This window comes from Zerene cesonia, chromosome 26, assembly GCF_012273895.1.
Source record: "Zerene cesonia ecotype Mississippi chromosome 26, Zerene_cesonia_1.1, whole genome shotgun sequence".
Lineage (NCBI taxonomy): Eukaryota > Metazoa > Arthropoda > Insecta > Lepidoptera > Pieridae > Zerene > Zerene cesonia.
In genome coordinates this window covers 5,845,853-5,862,118 of record NC_052127.1, presented here as the reverse complement: position 1 = coordinate 5,862,118, position 16,266 = coordinate 5,845,853, and the positions used below count along the sequence as shown (strand labels likewise).

Genomic DNA, 16,266 nt, shown 5'->3' with positions numbered 1-16,266 from the left:
TAAATGATTAGATCCAAATTTAAATGTTATCGGCCAGTGATTACACACAGCGTGAAGAGGAAACGTCAAGGTCGCAGCAAGGTCGGCGCGCTGGCCGTGACCAAGACGGTCTTCTCATTACCTAGGACTTCCCGTAATGTTGGGATGACCGGTTAAGGACGTAAGGTTGGTAGTATTCCTTGCTATTTTAAGGTATTTTTTTTTGTTCCGCTGTTTAAAGAAAGTAGAACTTTTTAATTTTAATTCAAACTCAAACTCTAATATTTATTTTTATTACGAGCTTCTTTTTAGCACCTATGTATGGTCATGAAGTTAAGAAATCAATTCCAGTTGCAGCAGTTTCCACCGAGACGAGAGGCTAGAAATTCTGTTGTTGCACTTCTAAAATAATAACAGGCATTAGTTTATTGTAGCGTATCTTCGACTTAGAATAGAACCTACAAAGGAAAGTAAACTAAATACAGATTAAAGTAACAGATGCGAAAGGCTTCACCGGCAATAAGTGAAGAACAATTGAATGGCTTCAGAACAATTATTTACTTGGAAAACCAAATAGAATACATAGAAATACGTCTACCTATGTTATTCAGTACGAAGTGATAGTTAAGTAGATTAAATTATTAGTACGTTTATTGCATTCAGTTGGAAGGCTTTTGTATTTGTGTCGGTGTGTGTGAGGTTATTGGGGCGTCCTTTTGTTAAGAAACTAGTTGTAACTAGCTGTAACCCGCGGTATCACTCGCATGGTACCCGGGTAAAAAGTAGCCAATTTGCTAATCTAGACTACAATCTATCTCTGAACTAAATTTCATACAGGTATGATAAGGTGTTTGAAAGAGTAACAATCATTCAAACATTCATCCATCCATACTTACAATCTATGGTGCTTATAATATTAGTAGGATAAGATATCTAACTCCGACTTTTATATATATACTTACATTATGAAATTCCTGGCTAGAATTTTAATTTTGTTATTGCAATGATTGGGTAGGGTTTTTAGGTTGATTCATATATTCATTTATGGACTAGCGCCTGTTATACGTTACCCGAGATATTATGTTATCTGGTCCCGAGGTACCGGTATAAAAAAATTATCTTAAAACGGATGGTTTCTATGTTTTCTTGTATTCTCGCTAGTAGGGCAACATGTCGGTTTATCTAAATTACAGGTAAATAATGTACTCGCATATTGTCTGGAAAACATAACAATATGTTACGCTTCGTTGGTATTTACGAGCTTAGGTGGGACGGTGAGTTTATTGAATTCATTATTTCATTCGCTTATGTTTTTAGTAAGATTTTCTTAGTTTATCTTGTATAATACTTGCATACAAAATTGTCTGTAGAGACAATAAGATACATTCGTTTTTTCGATGCCTGTGAGCAAGGCAATTAAATGGATAACACTTTATTTAAAGCAATTATTGTATTTTTAGGACTTCTTCCTCTTTAGCTAGTTTTCACCAGCAAGTAACGAGTCTATTTCCATTTAATGTTATCGCAGGAAAATGGGTGAAATAGATTAATAATTTTGTTAAAATTTCTGTATCTTCTATCTAAAATTTGGCATGCAGGCAGGGCACCACTACGATGTATATATCCGAACATAACGTATAACGAAAGGGTTTTGATAAATTCTGCCCCTAAGGAGATAATAACTCGGATGATAGTACCATGAAAATATACTTTGACACCCGGGCGAAGCTGCTGGTGACAGCTAGTCATAGAGTATATTTCGATGCAAGATTTTTTATTTTAAATCATCTTAGTATTTTAGCTGTCAGACACAGAGTTTTAAACACACTAGTATACATAATAACTTTTAGTAATACTACAGATAACATAATACTATACTAGATTTACCGCGCAAAAGCCATCTTCCCGCTAGGCTGTTAATCCATGGGATTATATTGTAGTTATATTCTCTTATGTACTAATTTAAGTATATTATGCAGTTATATATTTAAGAAGTCGTACTTATTTACGGCTGGGTACCTTTTAACTTTTCACATTTTTTTAAAGTTTCATCTGCTTTTTACAAGCATGCTGAAACGAATGAAGAACGATTACATAATTCTACGTATGTAATATGTTTAAGTAAATAATAATAATATTATGATGTCTTCAATTTGAATTTGAATTAATATAATTATGTATCATACTTTTTATTAAATAATGAATGTAATAAAAAACAAGTGATGTGACCTTCCATAAATAACAAAAAAATTATACCTGTTTAATTATATTTAACTGTAATTCATTATCATCGTAATTTAAAAGTTATTATAAAATAATTGAAGGTGTACCTACATCGCTTTAATGTAATACCTACATTAAAACTATTCGTTCCCATTCAGCCACACTCACATAAAATATAACCTTAAATTATGAAATGTTAGTAGGTATTAGAAGTGTATTTAGAAAACTAGCACAAAAACACGACTTAAATTGCTGCATTGTTTCACCAAGATACAAAAACTATTATTATCGTTATAAATGTCATCTGTCGGCATACCGAAACTAGTGAACGCAAAAAGGTGTATTGAACAAAGCAAAAGAATGTTATCTTAATTAGAACTAACGTGTAAGTAATATAAGTTATGAGTTTACGATTAACCTACCTTCGCTGTTACATATTTATTACAAAAACACGCACAAATCAACAAACACCAAAGTTATTACCAATTTCTTCAAAAAAAAAACAAAACACTACTTTTATTTGTATACATTTTCCGCGGTTTGTTAATCTGTGTCGAAAAACTTTTGGCGCGAAAACAAAATACGCGTTCCGTGCATAGAAGAGCGCGCGTTGAACTGAGGCATTCCAATTTAGTTCGTTTGACGTTTCTGAACGCAACGGTGCATTGGCTCCGTTATATTCGACTATTTGATAACCATTGTAGCTACGTTTGTGCGTTGAAAAAAAAACTAGTCAACAAAGCAAGCGATGTATGTCGATGTTATATAAAAGTCGTTACAATGTTGTTTATTGAATTGAATTTGTGATTGACAGGAACGTAAGTAGAATGCGCACGAGCTGTGTTGGTGACCGAAGCCTTCCATGGCAACGATGGCATTAGAAAGAAATAGTTCATTGTTAACTCGAAAATGGAGGATCCGCCCACAATCTCCTACGAGTTCCGTAGTATTATAATACGATTTGTATTCAAACCTTTGTTTTATGAACATTATATATTCTTCTTCTACTACTTATTTGATTTTATACAATTAATATTTATAAATGTAAAATTCATTTCAATTGACTTTGATTATATATTTGTTTCGCAAAGTATAATCTGTTAAATAGCTATATCCTTGGAATTAAAATTTAAAATACTAATTGTTGTCTTGTAATTAGCATTTTATATAACCTAAGTATATATCTAAAAAAATATCCGTTTCTTCTCAGCTCTTGCTTAAAACTTTTAGTTTGATTCGTTTCATCTGAAGCGTTTTAAAATTTTAATTTAATTATCTTTGCATAGTTTTACTACGACTGAACTTCTTATGAAAAGTAAGTAGAGACCTTTGAAATCAGAAGAGTACTGATATATGAAGCGCGTGAAAACTATTTTATTCATTACCACATTTAGAAATTAAAGGCTTTTAACGGATTTTAAACGCGATTTATACATTATATTATTTAAGCCGACGTTTCGAGCACTTTACACGTTGTCACGGGAAGACTGACAACATTATTTTTATAAAAAAAAAATATGACCAATATGGGACTTCTTATTTACACATTGAAAACCAAACCATTACAAATTAACGTGTCTTGCTGGCAAATTTGAATTTGATTTTATTCATTGAGACAGGATTGATTGCTTTTAACAAATACTTCTAAATCCTCTACTTAAAGTGTAAATCGGAATGTGTATGTGTCTAGTATATTAATTTCATAAAACATAAGTTACACAAGCGTAAAAATTTTACATGACAATATAAAGTATCCAAAAGATACTGTATTCTTAATCTGATGCTAATCCAAAAACAAAAGTTTATAAAAACTCTGTTTAAAGGTGCATTATAATGGAAAAGATTGCATTGCATTATAATGAAAAACGACATATTCGATTCCTTATTCATTTATTCACAATAATATCAGCACAATAAATACGTTAGTTGTCAACAAGAAAAAAATTATCTTGCTATTTCTTAATAATATAGGATATGAATTAAGTTAATTTGATATGCATGATAAATCGACTCAAGGAAAGGGAATTTCCGTTGATTTTAAACAATTTAATGTAATATTTTGCCAAAAAATATACATGTATAAAATAATAATTTACAGAACCCCTATAATTTATTTTGACCGCCTCCTTGGTACAGTGGTTGACGCGTGAGATTAGAACTGAGGGGTCCTGGGTTCGATTCCCGGTGGGGACGCACAAAAAAAAGGTCTCGGTCTGGCAGGACACAGAAGGCTGATCACCTACTTGTCCATAGAAAATCGATCAGTGAAACAGATGTACATCATCTGCCCCATACCCCGCTAGGGGACACGGGACTTCACGCATATAATTTATTTGACATTTTAGAAGTGGCGCGTAAATCAATCGACGTACCGCGTTTCCAGACTTTGGAAATTAAAATATAAAAATGGTATATTTTTTTACTCTTGATAAGATTAAAATGTTATATTCCCTCAATATTTTTTTCTTTATTCTATTTATCCTAGTTCCTTATTTATTAAAGTTATATTTACGTTTTATTTTTTTATTCATTTATTGATAAATAGTTTATAAAAAAGTGTAATGAATCGACGACACAAGTATTTTCATGGACGAAACGTCAGATTTAATTTTAGAAGGCTTGAACAACTGGATATACTATTACCACAGATAACATAATACTATTACGTTCAAATTTTGTCCGAAGCGAAACCCTACCTACGCATTTGTTAGGCAAAGTTTACAAATGAGCTATACAATAGACTTTGAACATTATTGTTATAGAATAAGGTTGTATATGAACGTTATTTCGAAGGAGTCTAGTTGATGATAGTATGCCGATACAACTTTTATTTTTATTAAGTACCAAGAAGTAAATTGAACTTACAAATACATTTTTGGAAAGATTTAAACAATTAACATTGATTTGCGTATTTTGTTCTTGAGCCGATTAGATACGTAACAGATAAAAATTTCCAAAATTTTGAGCAAACTATTAATTTTAGTAAGTACTAATTTATCTAATAATTAGGTTACAATATACCTACACAATATAATTTATTGGACTATTTATAATACTTAAATAATTAGAGAGTTATCCTATTTCTTTGGCGTATATTTACATTTGATGTAAATTATTACAATAAGTGTTACCAAAGCAAATAGTATATTCAAACATAATTTATCTAATTTAAGTAAATACAATTAATTTATACAATACTAAAAAATCTCTTTTTTTATAAATAATCGGTAAGTTTCCAAGTCTTATATTATCAAATCCTTACGAATATAACAAAAATAAAATTTCTACTTCGTTTAATAAATACTGTATATACTTATTAATATATTATACTCATTTGTTTTCATAAATAAATTTTCAATTGTAAACGCCTGCCGGAATTTAGAAGCATGAACGTTTTATACAATGATTGCTCAATCTATTTATATTTTTTATTTCTTAGGAAACTTGGATGCTGTATTACAGCTATAAAGAAAATTCATCACTATGACACATTGCATTTTATGGACATGAAAATTTTCTATCAATTCAATTATATTATCAAATCCAAAATGTTTATGAACGATAATTATCTTCCAGTTTCTCGCCTCAATATCCTGTTGACGCGGAAAATTCTATTTTTTATAGTTTCTAAAGGTGACCTGCGTAAAAATCGTGTGGCTGCTACTCGTGTCATGGCCGCGTTAATGCTTTCTTTTGTCAAAATGGCGGGAGTTTCAAAATTGGATCGGGCTGTAGAGAAAATGGCGCTGCGGCCGTCAGACAACATAGCGTCGATGTCGCCGTTCAACATGGCAATTGAATCGGACGAAGTGTAGTTCGAAATTGGAGTGCATAACGGTATTGCGTTTGACCATTTTCGATTTCTAAAACAATATAAATAATGTATCAGATATTTTATATAATAAATACTCAATAAAGCTAAATCATGTTTTTAAAATTCTTGTAGTTTTGACTGGACGAAGCATCATGACATAGATGGAGATCCCAAATGAAACTACGTCGTATGCGACGGTTCGTTTTCTGAAGGGTTTTATAAAAATCTGCAAATTAAAATTTGTTCGGAATGACGGAAACAAGTTCTCTTTTAAACTGTTATTTATGAACAGTTTAAAAAATATATTGTTGTGGTAAATGAAAACTGTGTATTGTACTGTTTACTTGACAGACTTCAAAGCAGATTTGAAAATGTATGGAATAAGAAAAGGAACACATATTAATTCTAGAAAGTTCACTCACTTCAAACATCTCAGCATCGGCGCTCCTTTGATTCTGTATCCAGGCTCGCAAGTGAAAGATACAGTTTCACCAATCTTGTAGTAGAATTTCACTGACGACATCCGACCCGATATGGTCGTACCTGGATAGGTACATGCTTGGGCACCTGTTGTAATAGATTTAAATATTAGTATCGTGTAAGGTTATTATACGAACGAATCGTGAATATTGAAGAAATTGAAGATGTAGATTAGATTTAAACAATTAAAATGGAAATAGTAGAGGGTTAGGTACGGTGTTTTTGTATAATTCAGTTTAAGCTTTTTATTGTACATTATAATCTTTCAATTAAATTCATTAGCAACATTAAAATTATTGTTTTCGCATAATCGTTAGATCAACTGTCAAACTTACTGTCAAAGTTAAGTGCTTAAGCGTCAAAAGCAGAGCTTCCAACAATTTTTTTTGGCTAACTATAACAACTGATAGCAATAATAAAAGAAAACGAAAAATATAAAGGAATAAAATGTTCACACAAATGACGTAGAAAAAGGAAAAGGTATAGAGGGAAGATTAAATTGAAAGTAAGAGAGATGCTTTGGTTAACGTTTGCAAGCGTTAATAGAAGGCTCGTCCGTTAATCACGTGATATCAATAAATACAGATACAGCGATAAACTCATAAAGTACTGGACGTATTTTCTTTACAGCAGATACTGAAAGGTAAAAGTGCGGCTGATGAGGGTTTTATGTAATTTTGATGAACAACGACGATAAGACAATATGGTCTTATCGTCGTTGTTCATCTCTAAGAATTAAGTCGATTGGGCGGTTTCAACGAAGAAGCTGCTTTTCAGTCGTAACACAATAATGTATTAATAACATCCTTTTTTACGGATCGTAAGAAAATTTGCGATGGTGTCTATATTCCGGGGATAACACACAACAATATTTTTTTTCTTTTCCATATTAACAAATTATGATAGAGGTGAAAGTGAATTATATTATTTAAAGCCCAGCGTAGCAAAAACGCGAACCGGACGGTCATAAAAATTATAGTAATATTGAGTAAGATATTTGAATTTATATGATCAGTATTAAGGAAGGGGATAGTATATGTATGGGAATATATTTTACGATCAATCACGTGACCAACAGTCGATCAGCACGTACCTGTGGCGAAGCGGTATACTTACTGTTGTTATACTTACAAGTGGGGGGCTTGTCACTCCACCTGCCGCTGTCCTGGCAGACGAGTATCGGCCGGCCGTGCAGCGTGTGCTCGGGGTTGCAGTGGAACTGCAGCACGTCGCCCGCGCGGTAGGGCGCACGGCCCAGCACGTAGCCTGACGCAGGGGGCGGGAGCGCGGGGCATGACACTTCTAGAAAGTGCAATAATACAGATTATATCATTATAAACCTCATAGTCGTGGACTGCGAGCCTTGCAAATAACCGGGTATACGGTGGTAGCGTGTTATGGGAAAGTGTGAGTCATTGTGTAGTGCTTTTTTGGATAAATCGTTGAAGCAATTTTAACTGTGGAGGTGATAAATTGCTACGAAACATCAAAACTTTTAGGTGTCGAATTTGATAATAGATTTATGGATTCAGGTAAGTTGACAGTAGATTTATGAATTAAAGAAGAGACCGCTACCTAGCGATAAGACCTCCATATGTGCATATTTCTCTTTTACTTGTGTTATCTCTGTTTATTATATAAATTTGGTGTGCAATAAAGAATTATCTATATATCTATCTAAGCTATCTCTAAAATAATTGTCCTTGCTGAGATCGGGGCGGGTTTGTCCCAATCTCACGCCACAAGACACCACCTAAGTACTCGTTTCATTAACCTTCACCGCTCGCTAAGCCTATGCAGCATACCTCTACAAACGGGGAAGGGTTTGGCCCAATCAGCGGCGGGCAGGCACACGGTCTCCGCGGGCCCGCTGAGCGCCCAGCCCGCGGGGCAGGAGAACGCCGCACGCCCGCCCACGCCGCGCGACACGACCGACACGCGCGGCCGCCTCTCGCCGTCGTTTAGTGGCGTGTCGTGTATCACTTCACCGCATTCTACGCCTGCAAAATTAGTGCAGTTTATTTTTTATTTGCTGGATCATGTGGTAGCTGGGGTAACTCGCGCGTTGGCCGGTTATAAGGGTGTGTAATAATCTAGGATAAAACTAGGAAAAACAGCAGAATAATATTGTGTGCGTATAGCGTCTTTGTATGTGTGATTTATCATTACAAGTATTTCGATAATATTATGTACTAAAACTGAACCAAATAAGAATCCCCCCACTTACTCTCACAAACCGGTAACGGCGCACTCCAGTTGCCCGAAGCTCTGCAGTACAAAGTGGACGCTCCCAACAGAGCGTTCCCATTAGCGCAGGAGAACGTTATCTCGCTGCCCAGCTGCGTGTCCAGGCTGCTGGGGACGAGCCCGCGCCGGATGGGGAGAGGCGGGCAGTGGACGTCTGGAATATGTTCAATTTTGTGATGACATAACTTATGTTTATGTGATTACTTAGCTGCACGCCCTGGTTCTGCCTATCCTATAACCTATCCCATCATTTAAGTTGAGTAGTTTAGATGTCCATTGAGGACAAACAATGTGACACGTAATTAATATGTATTAAGAAATATTTTTATAGTTATACAAGAGAGAGAGATAAGAGACGAGAGATACAAGACGCTTTCAACCCGTTGGCTAACTTATTGTAAATTCAACGCGGTTGCTCCATTGCATTTTTATATTCTTTCGCATTTGTAAAATATATATTTAGAATCCAGAATTAATGCCTCTTCAAGGCTTGTAATTAATGACCTCAATATTACGTATAACTATATAACATACCTTCAACAATAATTTCGACTTGATGGCTCTGCCTAGCCGGGGTCTCACATCTGTATATCCCCGAGTCCTCCTTCTCCGCATTCATGATACTCAGTCGGTACTCCAGCTGACTGTCTCGTCCAGGGTCAGTTGTCCATCCTTCTGGATATTTCCTTTCGGGACTGTTTTCAAAGCATATGGACATTTATTTAACGTAAATGTTACGAGGCAATATACTCCGTGTAAACACATTAACGGACTTCCTTTATTGTTTCTGCTATTAGGAAAACGTAGTTTTTTCAAGTGGATTCAAGTGCTGACTAACATGAACTTTAAATATGTTGCCAATTTAATAAAAAATATATTATTTAAAATTATCCTATTGTCTTCCTGCTTGGTACAGTGTTCAAGGCGTGATCGAAAAGTTCTTAGGTTGAATCCAAAATCCAATTAGCAATATCCATCTGTACCATACATATAAACGGAATACAGACTTCGCTATGGTCTGTTCTAAACTCTTTTATAAGATCTCAAACTTACCACCATAACCATTTTAGTTAATATTAATTTATTAGATCATTAATTATAACGCTACAAAACAATAAAATAAAACTGGTTCTAAAACATTATCAGATTCAGAGCTATTCTAGGCTTTAAGCTCTGAATTATGCCAGGACTTAGGCCAATCGAAGCTTCAGCGCGCGTTTCAACTTTGCGTTTATAACGGAAGCAGAATATAATAATTTCACTTACTCTGGATTGTAATGTGTTACGTTCCATTTTGGGTTACCAAACCGCCTCATCCACAAGCACTCCATGTGCAGAACTGTGCCAGGGTACACCAGCAGCTTTCCATCATTGGTCTGCGCTATCGGCCCTTGCGAGTGTCTGAAGAGTATTGTTGGTGGTTTCTCCACTGTAATTTAGAAAATGTTATATGTTAAACACCTCAATTTTATGTTTTAAAACAGCAATATGCGGAGATTTATTACGCAGAGGAATATAAAGAAATATAAATGAAAAGTTAGTTAAGTATCAAGGCCCGACATCTTCAACGTGACAATTTTTTGCAAGGATTTCGTAAATAAGGGCAAAAGGGTTTTCATGAGCGAATCAAACATCATTATTTTACTTATTTATTATATACTAGCTGCGCCCCGCGGTTTCACGCGCGTAAGCCCGTATCCCGTAGGAATATCAAATTAATCATATCTTGTGATAGAGTAAACCGATTTCGATGAAACAAAAACTAAGTTATACCTCAAGTTACGTATAATTTTTGTATATAAACATTGTCTGCATTTAATTCGTAGATTTTACGTGATGTGCGCACAAACAAACAGACAAACAGGCAAAAATTTCAAAAATGATGGAAATGGGTTCTGTTAGTTATCTTTTCACACACTGGCTATTTCATTTTTAAATTTTTCAATGTACAAAAATGACTTTTCTACAGCTTTATTATATGTATAGATGAGAGTACTATTTCTAATTTGTTTAACTCACTGGCATAATCGTTTTCTTGGTTTAGCCCAAAGCAGGTCGGTTTAACTCCATCCCACGTGCCGCCAATGCAACGCCTAGTCTGCGATCCTGTCATCGCATACTTTCCTATATCACTGCATCTGTTGAATAAAACATAAACAAATTAACATTAAGCCTAATTCACTTCGTCTTAGTTATCTAGATTACAATTTATATATATCTTATTAGAGAATTATTGTGGTAGTCGAGCACGCTTCGGCACGAATTGGGCAAGCTCGCACCGGGGAAGTACCACACCCCCACAGAAAACCGGCGTGAAATAGTGGCATGCCACTGTGTTTCGTACGGTGAGTGGGGGAGCCGGAGGCCCGTTTCCTTTTCCTCACCCATATCAGTCCATTCCTTCTTTCCAGTCTTTAATCCTTTCCTTTTCCCTTACTCCATAAAAGCGGGCAGCACATTCGTAGAGGCACTACCTTTGCGAATGTTCATGGGCGGTGGTGATCGCTTACCATCAGGCGAACCACAAGCTCAGTTGCCCGCTATGACATAAAAAAAATATATATATCTAGATTCCAATGTATAAAATATGCTTTGGGGAATAGGTGACGATCTGAAAAACCCGAAATTATTCAGTTATTTCTGTTATAAATGTTTTGTATTGGGACCTATCAAAATTCTAAAACAAGACCAAATACCAATAATGTTCTATCAAAAACAAAAATAATCAGGTTGATTGGAATCAATCGATGAAAACCCACGGAGCTATTGAGTAAAAAAATCAAAAAAAAAAATTAATGACACGAATTAAGAACCACTTAACCGTATCATTATCCTAATACTTCCCAGTCTTTTCCTTTATTCCTTTCGCCAATCCTTTCTTAATCCCTTCCCAATTTAAAGTCGGCAATTCATTTGTAGAGGCGTAAGGTTTTCAATGGACCTTACGCCTCTCTAAATGTTCATGGGCGGTGGTAGCGCTTACCATCAGGCCTCCCACCAGTTCCATTGCCGACTGTGACATAAAAAAAATCATCTTTCAACTTTGAAACGTCGGTTATAAAAAGCAAATCTATAAACACCAGATTGAGTTTGCAAAAACGAGGTCCGATTCTTTGCTTATAAAAGAGATTCTTATAAAGTTTTAAGCTGTACCTTGACACAATCGTAGCTCCGGGTGGAAAATCAACAGTTTCAGTAATCTCTAAGTCGTTAAAGAACGACACCACATGAGGTTCTTCATTACGGAAGGTACAAGTATTGTTGTTTTTCAATTCTTCACTTTGCGCATCTAGTTCTTCTGTAATTAAGTCTCTAGTTATGTATTATTTTCAAAATTGCTAGTATTATTATGTATGGTAAAAACTGAACGACTGAATGATCTGCTAGTATATTTTCATCTTCTTTAATAAAAGTGTTATCAAATGACTCAGGGGAGTTTAAAATCTTCATGTTTATTCAACAATTACAGGGACATTTAAAATAGCTTAAATATTACGAGTAATTTGTATGGCGTTACTATTATATCACTAATTTTATGAAAATTATACTTACCACAGTTAAAACTTTTTCCCACCCAATTTCCGTTCTCGCATATGATCTTCCACGTAGTCTTCTCACCCATAATCGAAGCAATGCAACTGAAGGTAATTTTAATACCATGAGGATATGTATCTGATATGTCATATGTTTCATTCACCTCAGTCCCGTCCCTATAGATCAATGTTCCCTGAACCCTACAACGTTTAGGAAATTTTATAGGTTGAGTATTTACCTCCAAATCAGAATAAGAAAACCTTTAGGATAAAGGAACGTTGTTTGTAAATTTATTTACAGCATGCACTACCACACTCGCAAAAAATTGCAACATAAAGTAAGCTCGGCCAAGACAGAAAGGAAAAAGCCAAAACTGTCCCGTTACAATATTTTATCTAAGCCCTGCCTTCTGAGGATTTTGAAATCGTTTCAAGTGAAACTAAATAGAAAGATTAATCGAAGAAAATCAGAGAATAATCACCGGATCCGGCGATGTTGATGATGATGACTGCATTGACGGAGAACTACAACTACTTTTATCAATATGTTTCGATTATTTTTCTAAATACTCTTATATTTTTTGTTATATATGATGTCGGGTAACAGTAGTTCTACGTCGATGACGTGATAGCATAGGTGACCTATGCCCCATCCAATCTTTGATGATCTAGGATTTTTAATGATTAGAAAGATGATAAACTTTATAAAAGCAAAAGTCCGAACCTAGAAGGCTCTCACCAGGGCTTCGCATCCCTGAACGCCTGTGTTCCCTTCAGTCTTTCCAGCCAGCAAATAAGAAACGCAGACTTTGCAAAAACATTATTTTTTGTTGCTTCCCATGTTCCTGGGGTTACGATTTACAAGCAAAGTGCACCCACAGTGACAACAAAAATGAGCGCAATTTGCTTTCGCTTAGCATTAAGTCCGCAAAATAAAACATGAATAAATTGGGTGAACTCAAAACCAGGGTATACCAATCATCGAAAACACACATTTTAACATAATTTTGATTGTTTTGTTTGGACATAATAAACAAAATGAACACCAAAGCTACAATGAAAGCGTGTTTACAATATTGACTGAGCTAAAGAATCTTTTCCGAAAGTTAAACGGACTTTATGAAACAATAATGTCGTTAAATGTTGAGAAAAAAAGATTCCTTGGCTGTTACATAATTTAATTTCATACAGCACAACCCGCCTTATAAATTTTTGGAAATTTTATACCTCTCAGGTGGTGCACAAGGAATAGCTCCTTCTTGTAAATCTGGTTCCAGTTCAGAAATATCTTCTCTTACTATATCTGAACCACTCTGGAAGTTTGACCGTATCCACGGTCGAGTCACATTTACTGTAAAACAACATTTTATTTATATTATCTCACTATTTCATTACAAATGAAGAGAATAACTGAACTTATAAAAACATTCATCGAAAAATTCTACATACAACTAACAGACAAAATCGCCCACAGTGTTACAGAAAAATAACACACTTGCAATATACATGATTTGAAAGAAAATCACTCAAAATTTACCTAAGGGTCTACAAAACTCGTGAACAGTTGGTTGTAATCTCCCCAGGTGGCAATTCAGAGTAGCTGGTGGAGACCGACCAGGTTCACAAGCTATGTCTACCGATGATGCGTGGGCGACTGTGAGACCAGCGCGGTATCCTGCCTCATATGTGGCTCCAGTAAGTTGGGGAAGTTCGCATGGCGCTGGAAGAAATATGTATAAATGATTAGTAGGATAGTTGTATTTTTATGATGCATAATTACATACGAAATAACAACAAAGTGACTCAAAGCATAGTGATTTTAAAGGGAAACGTCTAATTTATAACGATGAAATTCTATCACCTGCTACACATTCAGGCATACTGGTGACTGCCCATTCTCCAAGCCAACAGCGCAAGTTGGTAGGTCCTTGAACGTTGTACCTAAAATTATAGATTTGTTAGAGTCATTGTCATCATAATTACGATAAAATTAACATAATCCCTTACCCATATTCACAAGAGAAATGCACAATTTGTCCATTGGGCACCGGATCTGTTTCATTCAATTCTCTCTCTTCATCTCTATTGGGACCTGCGATAAGGCTCCCCAAGTTTCCATTCGGTGACATCGTATATATCCCATATTCAGTTGGAGGCACGTGGCAAGGCACTATAAAAAAATAAGTCATTATTTTCTTCGATATAAACAAACGTAGTGATTAGAACAGATCCAGTGAAGTGATGTGAGTAGTGCTTCAATCCATTGCGTCTTCTAAAATATGCTCTAGTGCTGGATTGGCTAACTGGATCTTTTTAAAAACGCGAGGGTCATGCAAGTTGATTTCATTCTTTATATTATTTAAATTACTCACGGACTTCGCAAACTGGTTTCTCCGGCTTCCACCTTCCACGTACACATTTGGCGGTAGCGTTTGCTTCTAAGTTTAATCCATAGCCTTTGCCACAAGCTACTCGGACTATAGTACCTAAAATAATGTCAACTTTCCATGTTAACTTAATGAGCGATGGTTCCTTTTCAAATATCACACAAAAAGTAAAATAACGAATTGTAAGAAAAAGTAGAATGGTTAAAGAGGTATTAATAATTTTGTTGAATTGTTTTAACTTACCGGAACTAAACGTGTTATTTGGGTCCCGTCCATATTTAACAATTTCAATGTTAATATATGGTTCACTCTCTATCGGTTCACAAGGGCTTTTCGGTCGCCCTTTCTTACCACCTTTTTCGTTTGATGTTTTATTACCTTCAATACTATCTGAACTCTCTATACTAGCACCTTTCTCATCGCTTTTGCTATCAACTGCTTGCTGGCGATTTTTACCGCCTTTACCGTCACGACCTCTACAATCATATACATAATTAAATGAAATTTTCAACCATTTCTTAATTTACTTATATCGTATCTTAAAAAAATTACTTACGTTTTTGGAACTGTGGCTGTAGTTTGATTTAGTCTGTCTGTTTTTCGACTAGTTCTCTTTTCTCTCTTATCTAATATATTTACAAATTCAGTAGAATTTGTACCAGTATTATAGTGCAATGGTATTACTGCCTTTTCTTTTTCGTGACTTTCATTAGATTTTATATTTAGTGAACTAGTTTCTAATGGTATTACTTTAAGCAAATACTCATCTATTTCACTTGATGGTATAACTCCTTCAGTTGGTGTTAGAGATACACTGTGAGTTTCATACTCTTCATAATTAATATTTCGTTTTTTTCTTGACTTGGCCTTTGGAGTTTCTGTTATTATTTCTACATTACTCCCACCTGTTTCAATTTCCGTATCATTTTTTTCATTCTTTATACTTAAAAATCTCTTCCGCCGTTTATCAACGTATCTTTCAAAATACTGGTGTTTCAATTTATTGATATTTTCTGCGACTTCGTTACTTGGGTCTAGATCATGATCAGGGAAAAGACCACCTTTTAAAATTGTTAGATTAGAATCATCAAATTCTGCAGATTCACCATAGTCGGAAGTATCTTCGCGGTGTACTATTTCGTCATCTTCTGGTTCATAAACAGGTTGATAGGAATAAAACTTATGTGCTATAGGTTCACCATGTACATTGTATACTGTATAAACAGCAGTAGGTAAATTTCCATCATCTGGACCCTCAGGTTCAAGCATATCTTCATCAAAGTCTAGATCAAATTTTTTCATTAGTTTGAAATTTGCATGTCGCAGGGTAGGTTTTTCTGTATTATGGTTGTATTTCTCGTAAAGTTGATCGATGCTTTCTTGAGATCCATCTGTGAAGGCTTGTTTACGCAGGTTACTATAATATTGTCGAAGGTACGCAGAACGCCTGTGGCGAACTTCTGTATCTGTGATGGAGCGCCTTCTTCGGCTCCAACGTATTCGCGGATGTCTAAATAAGGTACACCTAGAAATGTATAGAATTTATTAGTTACTCAATGTTATAGCGTGAAGGCCCGTGTTCATTAGTAGTGTAGGGGCGGAT

At 35.1% G+C, this 16,266-nt stretch overlaps 2 protein-coding genes across 4 annotated transcripts in view; both read right to left on the bottom strand.

Annotated features, from left to right (window-relative positions):
- The window catches only part of LOC119837136 (rhophilin-1), a 67,739-nt gene extending 64,929 nt beyond the window's left edge, over positions 1-2,810 (bottom strand). Inside the window, exon 1 of the mRNA XM_038362655.1 lies at positions 2,625-2,810. The gene's annotated coding sequence lies outside the window, so the exon portion shown is untranslated. The remainder of the gene's footprint in view (positions 1-2,624) is intronic.
- Positions 2,811-4,815: 2,005 nt separating this feature from the next.
- LOC119837224 overlaps positions 4,816-16,266 on the bottom strand; it is a 72,524-nt gene continuing 61,073 nt past the window's right edge. Inside the window, exons 15-31 of one of the 3 annotated variants that reach the window (XM_038362750.1) lie at positions 15,220-16,188; positions 14,907-15,139; positions 14,649-14,762; positions 14,284-14,446; positions 14,138-14,217; positions 13,814-13,996; positions 13,504-13,627; positions 12,296-12,477; positions 11,897-12,041; positions 10,763-10,881; positions 10,010-10,172; positions 9,278-9,438; positions 8,724-8,897; positions 8,302-8,496; positions 7,613-7,798; positions 6,439-6,583; positions 4,816-6,065 (exon numbers count right to left, since the gene is read on the bottom strand). In XM_038362750.1, coding sequence (XP_038218678.1) covers positions 5,768-6,065; positions 6,439-6,583; positions 7,613-7,798; positions 8,302-8,496; positions 8,724-8,897; positions 9,278-9,438; positions 10,010-10,172; positions 10,763-10,881; positions 11,897-12,041; positions 12,296-12,477; positions 13,504-13,627; positions 13,814-13,996; positions 14,138-14,217; positions 14,284-14,446; positions 14,649-14,762; positions 14,907-15,139; positions 15,220-16,188 — 3,634 coding nt within the window. In that variant the 3' untranslated portion in view covers positions 4,816-5,767. The remainder of the gene's footprint in view (positions 6,066-6,438; positions 6,584-7,612; positions 7,799-8,301; positions 8,497-8,723; positions 8,898-9,277; positions 9,439-10,009; positions 10,173-10,762; positions 10,882-11,896; positions 12,042-12,295; positions 12,478-13,503; positions 13,628-13,813; positions 13,997-14,137; positions 14,218-14,283; positions 14,447-14,648; positions 14,763-14,906; positions 15,140-15,219; positions 16,189-16,266) is intronic. The other 2 variants (XM_038362751.1, XM_038362752.1) reach the window with 2 other exon arrangements.